At 42.2% G+C, this 12,692-nt stretch overlaps 2 protein-coding genes across 2 annotated transcripts; both read right to left on the bottom strand.

Moving 5' to 3' along the window:
• Positions 1-13: 13 nt before the first annotated feature.
• On the bottom strand, positions 14-3,858 carry LOC146705329 (molybdopterin synthase catalytic subunit). The gene is made up of 4 exons (XM_085462981.1): positions 3,747-3,858; positions 2,639-2,795; positions 2,415-2,538; positions 14-2,327 (listed from the first exon to the last, which is right to left on the bottom strand). The coding sequence occupies exons 1-4, from the start codon at positions 3,856-3,858 to the stop codon at positions 2,220-2,222; spliced, it is 501 nt and encodes a 166-aa protein (XP_085319107.1). The 3' UTR covers positions 14-2,219.
• Positions 3,859-4,041: 183 nt separating this feature from the next.
• Positions 4,042-9,518, bottom strand: mocs2 (molybdenum cofactor synthesis 2). Its single transcript, XM_085462982.1, has 3 exons — positions 9,404-9,518; positions 4,247-4,371; positions 4,042-4,168 (listed from the first exon to the last, which is right to left on the bottom strand). The coding sequence occupies exons 1-3, from the start codon at positions 9,413-9,415 to the stop codon at positions 4,042-4,044; spliced, it is 264 nt and encodes an 87-aa protein (XP_085319108.1). The 5' UTR covers positions 9,416-9,518.
• Between the last annotated feature and the right edge of the window lie 3,174 nt (positions 9,519-12,692).

Raw genomic sequence — 12,692 nt, 5'->3', positions numbered from 1 at the left:
CCACTGTTTGCTTCAGAAACATTTAATTTATTGCTGAATCGTTTTATACATCATTCATATGGGGCATGTTATCCTCTGAACATGTTAAGAAAAAAAGAGGTTAGATAAAAGGTGCACGATCATTTAACGGCCAACGTAAAGGCTCCTGTGAGAAGCAGGCATGTATTAATTGATCAGGTTAGTTACAGCAACCCAATGCTTGCTTCATTTTCCTCACCCATTTAGCAATGGGTGAAATGAGAGGCGATGACCTATGGAAACCTTTTCTTAAAAAAAAGAAAAAAAAAGTAGTAGTAGTCTAGTTTCACCTTCATCAGGTGACTCAACAGGTTCAGAGCCTGTTGAGTTTGATCACCTGAGCAGGTAACTCGAATGTCTACTAGTTTTCACACACAGCCAGTGAAGGAAAGAGTGAATCACTGAAGGGTAGAGATCAGGTTTCGTTTGAGGAAACATAAAAATTTAAAGACACAGAAATGTTATCTCCTGCTTTCTGCTGAAATTGTAATCCCTAATTTATATTCCCTGCATTTTGTTGTGGAGCAAACGTCTCTACTCACGTAAAGGAAACACAAGCATCAGTTTAACATGATCTGGAACGTAACACAGTGACATAGTTACCCCCAGTAGAAGACAGATTAACCCTCTTGAAACACCTCTGGGCACTTATCATGGCGGTATTAAAAGAAACTGAATACACAAATGTAATATTCTGTCCAAAAATAACATCTTAAGAGCTTTTTTCTTCCCTGGAACTCGACCTCTTACCATGATTCTGACAGAGGTTTGAATTTGTTTTTCCTGTATTTATAAATATCATAAAAACTGCTCCACTGTGGTAAAATGCAGCTGGTGTGCTGTATGCTAGAGTGTGAGCACCAGCTGTTGTGCAGATTTATTATCTGCTTCACTGTTACACGCTTTACTTCATGTCCTTTTGTTTTTATCTCTGGTGACCACGTGCTCTAGATTTCTTAAGCTTCTTGGATGACGTCGTTGGTTTTACAGGAGATTTTATTGTTTGACACGATTGCAAACATGATTCACATGCAGATACACTCCGCCTGTTAGTCATCATGATCTTATCTCACTGCAGGAGTGCCTGCAGGCACAAGAATGGTTCTTTTAAACTTGCCACAATTAATATTTCCCTTGCTGAGTCAAACATTCAGACCTTCTACTGTCTTTATGGTCTCTTGGTTTCAGAGGTGACGACTGATATCAGGTCATTTTTTATGCTTTTTGTTTGAGAAACCAATTAATCTACGATAAATTCAATCATTCACGTCACACGTGAGTATTTGTAAAATGTTTTTACGAAGCCTGCGTCGCGTCTGTTTGACGCCCGATAACGAGGACAGGAAACATCTTCAGATTAATCAGCAAACTGACAGGAACAAATCTTCACCTCAAGGCACAGCAGTTCACATCTTATCAGATTTTCAGCCTTTTGTCCTCTCTCTAGTTCACGTTCACCACTCGCAGGAATTCTTGGTTCATATTTTGTGCGTGAACCAGACGCCCTGCTTCCTGCTGGAACACCAATACACCAGACTGACCCTCCTCCTGTGGACTACAGAGAAATCTTTCAACCTGTGTGCTTGCCTTCATCCAGAGGAAGATGATGCTTTTCAGTTTAATCCAGATTGAAAATTTTACCACCAGAGGGCAGCATTTTATCAGCAGGTGTGCGTACTGCTTTTTTTTTTTTTTAACCTTTATTACATCTTCAGATCCTCCGTCTCCCCAAGATTTACTTTTCCCAGCCTTCCACTGTAGATACGAATATAATCTAATAACTCACGTGGTTCACTCAAGGTTACACAGATTTAACCTTAATCACTGCTCCACCTTGTGGTATAAATTGGTATCACACCAAATGACAGCACAGACATGCTTTACCTTCAAGATAACACACAGATATTTTGGACACTAAGTTTTACAGCAGTTTTTTCTTCATGTTCTGATGATGGTTTTTAGTTCATTTTGGAAGATTTTACAGCATTCATACATTTAGTATCTTAGGGGGAAAAAATCTATGTGACCGTCAGACTCAGTCAATACAAAAATACAAATTTAAAACATTTTAAGCTTTACATGATCATTAGTTTTTTGAAATATTGTGTTTTAAATGAAGAGAATTAGAGTTAAACTCAAATGGTCTAAACATATAATTATGGCTCCGCCCACCACAAGTATCTGTGTTTTATCACATTTTTTTATTTAGGTTTTCCCTCAGACAATGTGTTTTCTGGCGGTTTCTTCTGATTGGACCACGAACACTCAGCGTTCTCCTTCCAGTTCACCTCCTGCGTGTCATAAACTTCCTGTTGATCACAAGCACACAATCAATAATCAATAATCATTGACATGATGTGTCGATCGCGCTGATCAGACTGGCTCCGAGGTATCACCTTCTTCCAAATGGGGACATTAGCCTTCAGCTGGCTGATGCAGTGCTGGATCGCCTGCTGGCCGTCATGGCGGTGAGGAGATGAGATCGCCATGACAACACTGGTTTCGCCCACCTTCACCCACCTGATGGTGGAAGCTATGTGTCATATTTTTTATTTAAGTTAAAAACTACAAATGTAACACCAGCGTGGCCCCGCCAACCTGCCACATTTAGCGTCCTCACCCGAGCCTGTGGTGGACGCAGATGTGTGTCACGCTTTGCCAGCGCGCTCTGATGTCAGCACACAGCTTGTTGAACTCTGATTGGGCCATGGGCTCATATGCCTCGTACTCCAGTCCAACCACCTTCCTGCCGTCTGCCTCGTCCTCGCGGGTGGTACCTGTGTACACACATAGCACGCACAGGCGCATGCACAAATTTGTATAGCCAGCAATGTGAGGACTCATGTCTTCCCCTCATCCACACCTGGTCCTGAACCACTAAACAGCTCTTTGTAGTCTGACACACAGTGAGGAGGAGCTTGATCTCAAAAGGACGACTCATTGCTGTGACTGTTACTGGTTATTGATCTGCTTTAACAAACCTCTATATTATTTTTTTTAAACTTTAAATACAAAACACTAATAATATCTTTGAGAAATACTTGTAGAAAATATTAAGACTGAGCAGGAAATCTGACTGTCATGCTTCAGAAATAAAAGCTGAGTATTTTAACCCTCCGGGGTCGACGTACTCACCAGCGTGTCCAAATCAAACAACAGATTTAAAATGACATAGCAACAAGATGTTATTATTAAGTAAAGTATTTTTATCTGGCTTTTGCAACAGTTACTCCAATTATTGTAAAGCATTACCCTGAAGTGTTGTAGTTTAAAAGAAAATAAAAGAAAACATACTTTGTTTTGAAAACAAAGTAACTAGAAGAGCTTCCTAAAATAATGGAACTGCAGCTTTGTCCTCAAATGTTTTTACTTTACCTTCTTTCTTAAATACTGGCATTTCACACAATTTTACATGAAATGTTGAAATGCTGTATTGGAACATTAAATAAAAATTCAGCTTTTGTTTTTCTAAAATGCCTTTACACAAATTTGAGTAGTTATAAGAAGTAAAATTTTAAATATTTTATCAATATGCTAGATTTTCTTTTCCTCTCCAGCATTTGACACTTTACATCCCCATCCTATATTAAATATATCACTTTCCCCTTTATCAAATGCTTCTGACTTATTTTCCTCTAAAATATTTAAAAATAAAAGAAACGTGCCATATTGCTTCTTGATGCATGCTCAGTCATCCAGGTAAGTAAATAAAGTAAATGGGAACAAACCTATAAATACTGAAATGGCTCCACACGAAGGGCTGCTGACAGAGTCGACCACTTCCTGCACAGACAGCCAATCACGGCTCAGCTTGAAGACATCGCTCAGCTCCTTCGACATCTTTGAAAAGAAATGGTGGTTTAGATCAAACTTGTTGACTCTTTATCATTAATTTATTGGATTTAAAGTCACAACAGGAAAATATGCTTTGATTTTTAAATTGTGCAGTGAAGCAAGAGCAAATACCTGACATGGACCTTTTTCTTGATCTCTGATCAGTAATTACTTACAGTCTCAAGTCTCTTAGCCCCCGCTAAGCGGCGGCACTACGGCGACTTCGTCTCCGTCTCCCAGAGTCAGCACCTGGTCGCCGATGGGAACGTACTCCTGACGCACTGCCAACACGACGCCGTCCTGCAGCTCGCACAGTCTGGACACACAAACACTTGTTAGACCTTGACTCGTCTTCACACTTATGTTCATGTGCGCTTTTTTTTTCTTTTTTTACCTTGGGTGCCGCTGTAGCAACAGCTTCCAAAGGTCGTGGCTGCTGATTGGTGTTGGCACAGCAACAGTCTTCTCTTCCTTCACACCTGCCAGCTCAACGCTTTTCGCGAAGTACAACACGCACACCTGAAGGAGAAAAACTATGAATCCATCAGATTATTTACCGTTAAACAGTGAGTTCTGAGTCATTCTCAGGGTTTCAAACTTCCTGTTTCCTGTGTGGAGTTCGTGTTATATTTATTTATCTGAAGCTTTTGTGTCAAAAATGTGCTTCATAAATAAAACAGGAGCTTCATTAAAAGATGTTTTTCCATCACATGAAGCTGTAAATGGTATTTGCCAGCTCAAAATGAAGACTTTCTTAAAGATACTGTGATGTAACACTGAGGCTACACGTCCCAGGAAACCATGAACAGGAACACTTAAACGTTTGGGAAATCTGTTCATTAATCTATTTATTGGAGACTAAACATCAAAAAGCTTCAGGATCAAAGCATTTCTAATATTTTTCCGATCATCAGCGTGTACATTTCTGCTAACACGGGAAAACTCAAACTGCTTCCTGTTTGTGTTTGGAGACATGATGAAGACTTCCTCCTCCTACTCTTCATCATGACAGCTGATAATGAATAATGATGATGGAAGATATTGATATCAAAGTCAGCTTTGAACCACACAATTCTGACTTTTGGCAGTTTTTTTGTGTTTTTTTAACATTTTAGTAAATATTTATTTATTTTTTGTTTTTTAACCAAAAACTGTCATTCTGAATTTATTACATACTTTATCCCCCAAATACTAAATAAATATTTTTTGAGACTTTTCTGATTTGGTTCCCTTAAATACCCTCTTAACTCATCAATTCTCCAGATTTATTACAAATTCTGAGACTTTCGCTAAAGAAGCATCATAAAAACATAAACGGGGGTCAAGGCCCATCCAAAAAAGTCACTGTGGCCTTCAGCTGATTTCTAATGATACCCTTCAACTGTAAATCACATGAATTCATACAGTTTGGTCATGAAAAAACTTAAACGCCCACAGAGTTAATGCAGTGTAAGCTCAGTTGAATTTGTAGTAACCAGCATGAGTGAGGAGGCCAGAGTGGCTGGGCCTGTGCAGCCCAGACTCTGGGAAATACCCGTCGTGTCTCTCTGAAACTGAAGAGGTCGTTCTCCAGCCTGTGCAGCTCATCTTAAAGCATGACAAACTCAAACACTGCAAAACAAATGGACACGTGTTGGGAATTTTCTACCCTAAACGTCAGCTTTACACCTGTGGCTACAACTTAAAGAAGTCCAGACGCTTTTCTTTGCAAACTCCTTTGACTACGATGACCTGGATGACTGAGAACCTTCTCAGACATATTGCCGTACATTTTTGGAGGAACACCCTTCAACTGGTGCGGGAGTATGAAAGGGAATCAAGGAAACTAGCGGATCATAGGAACCATCTCCGTTTCAACCTAAGATGCAGACAAAGCAGAGTTGTTTCTAAGAGCCTGCGCCTTGGATCCACTGTCAGGGGATACAGAGCAGACTTGATTCTACAGAGAGCACAAAATCACTTTTTAAGTGAAAGGATAAGACAGGTCCATTTCACTATAGATGCCGTCCAGATCAAGATCAGCCAGACTCTGCAGGAACTGGAAACCCTTCTACCCTCTCCAATCTTAGAAGAGGTTTACAAGTTTGTGGACAAGGCTCAGCGGGTCCAACACTCTAAAGGAAAAGAAAGACAACGCAGGACATTTCACACCTTGCTTTCAAAAACACACACTCCTCATCCTGAACCTACACAACTCAGAGAAGAAAACACACCTGATGCCAGTCAGGAGAAATGGGTTAAGAACTTTTCAGACAGGATTCTCACTGAACCTGAAAAGAGAGTATTAGCCAAAGGACTCAATTTTGCCATTTCTCCACAACAGTTGCCCATAGTGGACCAACTATCCAACCTCACAATACAGGAAAAGAAGGCCGTTGCTTCCCTGAGCAAAGACCACAACATCACTGTTTTACCAGCTGATAAGGGAAGATGTACCGTGGTCCTAAACACTACAGATTACCATACAAAGATCACTACTCTCCTCAGTGACAACAATACCTACGAAGCCTTAAAGCGAGACCCCACAAGCAGCTACAAAAAGAAAGTTATAGCTTGCCTTCAAGACTTTGAAAAGGACAAAATTATTGACCGCCTTACATATCACCGCCTTTACCCAGGGGATGCCATACCCTGCATTTACGGACTTCCTAAAATCCACAAGGAAGCTGTCCCACTCAGACCCATAGTCAGTAGCATAAACTCAGCCACTTATAACATTGCAAAACACCTTGCTACCATCCTTGCTCCTCTCGTGGGGAACACCCCACACCACATCAAGAACTCCACCGACTTCACCGACAAGGTCCAGAAACTTACCCTGGATCCAGATGAAACCATGGTGTCCTTTGATGTAGTCTCTCTCTTCACTTGCATACCCACCACGGAGGCCGTGGAGACTGTCAGAAAACGACTACAAGAAGACAGCTCCTTGGAGGACAGGACACCCGATCAGATTTGCACACTGTTAGACCTCTGCCTCATCACAACATATTTCAAATACAACGAAGGCTTTTACAGACAAAAACATGGCTGTGCCATGGGCTCCCCCGTGTCACCTATTGTAGCCAACCTTTACATGGAGAAAGTGGAAAGGAAGGCTCTTGGCTCTTTCAAAGGAAGAGTACCCAGCCACTGGTACAGATATGTGGACGACACCTGGGTCAAAATCAAGACACAAGAAGTGGAATCCTTCACTGCGCACATTAACTCTGTGGATAAAAACATCAAGTTCACCAGGGAAGACACAAAGGACGACTGTTTGCCTTTCCTGGACTGCGCTGTGCACATTGAAGAGAATGGCAACCTCGACATCGAAGTTTACCGGAAGCCCACACACACAGACCAGTACCTCCTCTTTGACTCCCATCACCCTCTGGAACACAAACTTGGAGTAATTAGGACCCTACACCACCGGGCAGAACATGTTCCCTCTAAGCCTGAAGGGAAAAAGAAGGAACACACACATGTAAAGAAAGCACTCAAAACGTGCAGCTATCCTAAATGGGCGTTCTTAAAGTCAGCAAAGAGGCACAGAAAAGAAGACCAGACACCAGCGAGGGAGGATAAGAAGGACAGACGCAACAACATTGTCATCCCCTATGTAGCCGGTGTATCAGAGAAACTCAGGAGAGTTTTCTCCAAGCATGACGTCCCAGTGTATTTCAGACCCAGCAACACGCTCAGACAGAAACTGGTTCACCCGAAAGACAAAACGCCAAAACACAAACCTAACAATGTGGTGTATGCTGTACAGTGCAGCGAGGAATGCTCAGACCTCTACATTGGAGAGACCAAACAGCCACTTCACAAGCGCATGGCACAACACAGAAGAGCCACCTCCACAGGACAAGACTCAGCAGTCCATCTGCATCTTAAGGATAAAGGACACTCTTTCGAGGATGCCAATGTTCACATTTTGGACAGAGAGGACAGATGGTTTGAAAGAGGAGTGAAAGAAGCCATCTATGTCCACTGTGAGCGACCATCTTTGAACAGAGGCGGGGGTTTACGACACCAACTCTCTGCCATCTATAATCCAGTTTTGAGTTACCTCCCCAGACGCCTGAACGCCCACTCACATCCTGGGCCATCTTGAGCTCGCCCGAAACTCTGGCTGATTGGGACCCACACCCAGTTTCACACCTTGGCTCAGGCGATTAGAGGATCATCAGGGGGTCCTTTTGTCCCTCTGTGGGGGGTCACTCCCACTAGGTTTATATCTGGGACTCTCCACCATTTGACCTTAGAACTGAAGAAGCTTCTCGGATGAGAGGTGAAACGTCTTCAAGCAACTTAAAGAAGTCCAGACGCTTTTCTTTGCAAGCTCCTTTGACTACGATGACCTGGATGACTGAGAACCTTCACAGACACCTGTGGCTACATTTCTCTGAGGTGTACTGTGTATACATCTTTGGTTACATACTGGTTTAAAGTAGCTTGTTTATCCTTAAATAAGCCTGTAAATTTGACCCAGAGTTCAGGTTTAGTAATCATAAAGGACTGTAATCTTTAAACTGTGATTGCTGACCCCTTTTTAAAATAATACAATAATAATAATAGTAAAGTCCCCTTATCCAACCCACCCTTTAAAGGGGCTCTGGTGCTGATCCTGCAGAATGTCTTTTAAAATTACATTTAATCACAAATGAACCTGAAAATTAAAGTTAAAAATCACATTAGGCCTTTGTTGTTTACCGAAACTGTTACAGACGTGTTTATTCATTCAGTGCGGCTCGGATCTGAGCATGCCTCAGATATTGACTCTCATATGTTCAGCAGCAGGAGGGAGGACAGAGCATGGAGGTATTCAGGAGACGCATGTTCCTGGAAGTTAGCAAACTGGTATTTAGGTCAGATTCTTCATTCAGCTCAGCAGATACCCAACACTTATGGTTCTTATTCTACCGACAATGGGAGAATAAATCACTTTAATGCCTTAGATGTTTTTAAATATTAGAAATGGTTTAAATATTAATGACAGTTTTCCTTAAAACCATCTAAAAACTCGTAAAAAATACAAATGTTACAACTTTTTACCGGATATGTTTTTCCCCTCAACATAACCTGATAAAATACTCAAACTAATTTTGTGTCTTTATCCTTTTAATCCTCTCCCTTCATCTCCAGATTTCACCATCAGCGCAGACCTGCAGACACACGGAGGACAGACACCACCGCAGGTGTGCTGGCTGAAAGGGGGAGGAGCCTTTTGGAGGATCAAGTTTGACCTTTCGTTGTTTGATTAACCTTTTCCTGCTGATCAGCCATGGCGCCCTTAGTTCGCCTCCAAAAGTCCGTTTGAAAAACATCAAATCTGAACATTTTTCACCCCAAACATACGCGTTTCAGTCTAAACACCGCTGATGACGTCATCGTGACATGAGCCGGAGTTCGGCTTCGGTTCGGCTTCGGTTTCCGATCACATGTCTGAGTTTTGTTTGAATGTTTGTTTCCTGCAGCTAGTCTGAACTTCTGTTTCTCTGACAGGTAAATGTGATACAGTCAGCGTGGTGTAACGTCAGAAAACTCGCACAGGTGAGAAAAGACTCACCTGCGCAGTCATGAAGAAACGTGCAGAGGTCAAGCATGTGAGGAAGGTTTCCAGCTGTCGGTGAGCAGCAGGAGACAGGAACGCGTTTGCTTTCCGCAACTTCCTCTTCAGCTTCATGAGCGGTCTGCAAACAGTACAGAGCTGCAATGCTGCCACCTGCAGGTGTAGGTGCGAACATAGAGCCTGTCCTGATGGAGGTGCTGTCTCTAAAACAGCAATAAGGATAATTATTAGGCCATATGTAAATAACAAAATAACTTTACAACTTAAAGTAAAATTGGGAAACGTAAAGTCTGGAACAAGTCTTTATATTAAGGGCCATCAGTCAAACAATATTGTTTTGTCTCTGGGCCTAAACAGCGCCTTGTGTGTGACGTCTTCTTTTTGCGCATGCGGCCGCTTTGAGGGTTCACACAGGGCTCAAGACTAACCTTTTGCTACGGTTGCACTGGTGCACTGGCGCACCCAAATTTTTTAACCACATCGCTTAACACCGCAGTTTTACATGTGCACTTTTTTGTGGGGAAAATTGCTGTCCATAAAGACAATATTGATTTATAAATGATTAATTAACAATCTTGTGCTTGTGCATTGGCACTCTTTGATAATATTGTGGGTAATGGTAAACTTATTCATCACGTCGGCCTCCTCTGACGACCTGTTTGCTGCTGCCTGCCGCTAAAAAGGCAATGGGGAGAGGGGACACTTGGGGAGTGCATTTATCGCAGCGTATAATGTGGTGGAAGCAAAAATGCGTCTGGACGCTTTTCTTTTCAAGATCCTTAGACTACGATGACCTGGATGACTGAGAACCTTCACAGACAAAAATGCAAAAGTAAGAAGGAATTCATGAGGATGTTTATCAAATGTGAAGCGTAGTTTGCTGCTGGTTCAGTGAATTTTGGTTGGAGAGAGACAAAACCTGCTGCTCAGAAGCTAGCCCAAAAAGAGTATAGCGTGGACCCGACGCACCACAATCAGTGAGCTGTCGGCTTTCAGCCCCGACGGCGTGTCCGTGTACGGCCATCGGGTGAGAAAGCCGAGAAAGAGAAAGGTAATTCTGATGCGTTGGGTCCGCGCTCTGTGTTTACGTCCTTGTGCAGAATCCATTTACCTGCTCTCATTTACTGTTTGTTGAAATTGTTTTGTGAGCTTTAACCTGAGATTCTGGTGTTTCTGGCCAAATACATTATATTTAAAAGTCAATTCAGGTTTTAATGAATCGATATGGCTTTATTTAAGTTACTCACCTCTCTATCTGCCTGCACTTTCAACTGGACCACGGCCAATCAGAGAGGTCCCACCCCTGACTATCTTTGATTGGTTTAGACCACGATAGGGGCACAATGTGTGTCTGCTGTTGACCACACGGAGACTTTCAGAGTCTTTTGCTTTTCTTTTTTTTTACTCGAACATTTGGTTGGACTCTAGAGCCCTGTCACACTAGAGCACGTTTGCTGTCACATTTTATTTGTAGTGTGAACAAGCAGACAAAAAAAATCGGATTTGATCAAAAAATCGGAATTGAGCATTAAGACCTGCAGTGTAGCCTAAGACTCATCATGATTCTCTGTATTAGAGCTCCTGAGATCCCGAGGAGTCCTCGGACCAGATACAGCATCCAGGCACTCATCCCAGTTTGGCGTGCCTGGAAAAACCTCCAAAGGAAGCTCCACCTTTCACCTGAGCACCACATTAATCCACCTTCAGTGTTAAGATGCTGAGACTCTTCAGCTACCTCGCTTCAGGCAACTTCTAAGACGTGGAGGGCCATTTACCAGTAAATAAGTCAAACACATGTGCAAAATATGTTTACTCTCCCCCACTATTCACAAGAAAAGCCCTGCCTACTGCTAACTGGAGAAATTAACACTCACTGCCTTATAATATTTATTTATTTATTTTTGTGTGTCTAATCTTCACAGCGCCTCCCTGCAGATTTGAATCTACTCTGAAAAGTCAAATCAGATTGTCTGAAGTAAAAAGGAGGCAGAGGTATTGATAACCATTTATGTAGATTAGAAATTTCACTTGTATATAGTAAATAGTTCCCCCCACACACACACTTTTTCCTTTTGTTGCGTGATATAACTCTAACTCACCTTTTCTTGCTGACCTCTGTGCTTCTGTAACACGAGTGAGTTTCGCCTGTGTGGCATTAAGTCTACATCTATCCTCTATGCTTGTTTCTGTCCAGCAGAGGGCGCTGACAGGTCAATGCAGCAGCTAAACTCTGTGGAAATGAACACCAGGAGAAAAGTAGCAAAACCACAGCCTGATCACAGGTTAATTTCAGAGTGCACAGATAGATGAGGACACTGACAGACCTCTACGTGCCTGTTGGATCATTAACTGGCTGTAAATATGTAATCATGTATGATATGCATGTTGTTGTAGACTAAATATGCTCAGACTTGACAGAGGTGGTGGTTTACGACACCAACTGTCTGCCATCTATAATCCAGTTTTGAGATCCCTCCCCAGACGCCTTAACGTCCACTCACATCCTGGGCCATCTGACCTCAGGAAATCACATGAAAGGGTGGGGCCAGGTTTCACAATGAGCTCACCCGAAACTCTGGCTGATTGGGACCCACACCCAGTTTCACACCTTGGCTCAGGCGATTAGAGGATCATCAGGGGGTCCTTTTGTCCCTCTTTGGGGGGTTACTCCCACTAGGTTTATATCTGGGACTCTCCACCATTTGACCTTAGAACTGAAGAAGCTTCTCGGATGAGAGGTGAAACGTCTTCAAGCAACTTAAAGAAGTCCAGACGCTTTTCTTTCCAAGCTCCTTAGACTGCGATGACCTGGATGACTGAGAACCTTCACAGACGCTCAGACTTGACCTTCAGAAGCAGAGCTGAGGTTTCTGACAGAACCTGAATTGAAGAAGACAAAAGTCTGAAGAAGTCAAAGCTCAGTAACACGCAGAGTATAAAGAGAATTTTATTGTTTCATTCTATTTATTATTTAGCTTGGCTCTTCATCGTAAAACCCATTACAGACAGAGAGTAGAAAACTATAAACCACAAATGATAAAGATCTAACAACAAGGCAGCAGCACGACTATGAAACTACTTCATTACTTCATGAAGTAAAACAGTAAATAACAGCAAGACAAAAACACAAACATATAAACAATAATCAAAACCTGAGCCAGATGAGCAGAGCTTAAAGAAACTTTCACTTTACAGGAACTGACTTCAGCCTGAAAGACGTTTTTACAATAAACCACAGTCCAGTTTTCTTTCTTGTCAAGAACAAACACAGAGCTAAGAGGTCTTT

Source organism: Copadichromis virginalis, linkage group LG7, assembly GCF_057382275.1.
Source record: "Copadichromis virginalis isolate Kocher_CV1m ecotype Utaka linkage group LG7, C_Virginalis_male_GT1.1, whole genome shotgun sequence".
Taxonomy (NCBI): Eukaryota; Metazoa; Chordata; class Actinopteri; order Cichliformes; family Cichlidae; genus Copadichromis; species Copadichromis virginalis.
The sequence above is the reverse complement of the archived record's forward strand: the minus strand, read 5'-3'. Positions and strand labels throughout refer to the sequence as shown.

What these genes read in the sequence shown, in the direction of transcription:
- LOC146705329 (XM_085462981.1), bottom strand. Translation starts at nt 3,858, where the DNA reads ATGTCGAAGGAGCTGAGCGATGTCTTCAAGCTGAGCCGTGATTGGCTG. An exon ending in AGCCATTTCAGTATTTATAG is followed by an intron (nt 2,796 to 3,746) that starts GTTTGTTCCCAT and finishes GTGTGTACACAG; the next exon opens with GTACCACCCGCGAGGACGAG. An exon ending in TGCGTCCACCACAGGCTCGG is followed by an intron (nt 2,539 to 2,638) that starts GTGAGGACGCTA and finishes TTCCACCATCAG; the next exon opens with GTGGGTGAAGGTGGGCGAAA.
- mocs2 (XM_085462982.1), bottom strand. An exon ending in TTGCTACAGCGGCACCCAAG is followed by an intron (nt 4,169 to 4,246) that starts GTAAAAAAAGAA and finishes TTGTGTGTCCAG; the next exon opens with ACTGTGCGAGCTGCAGGACG.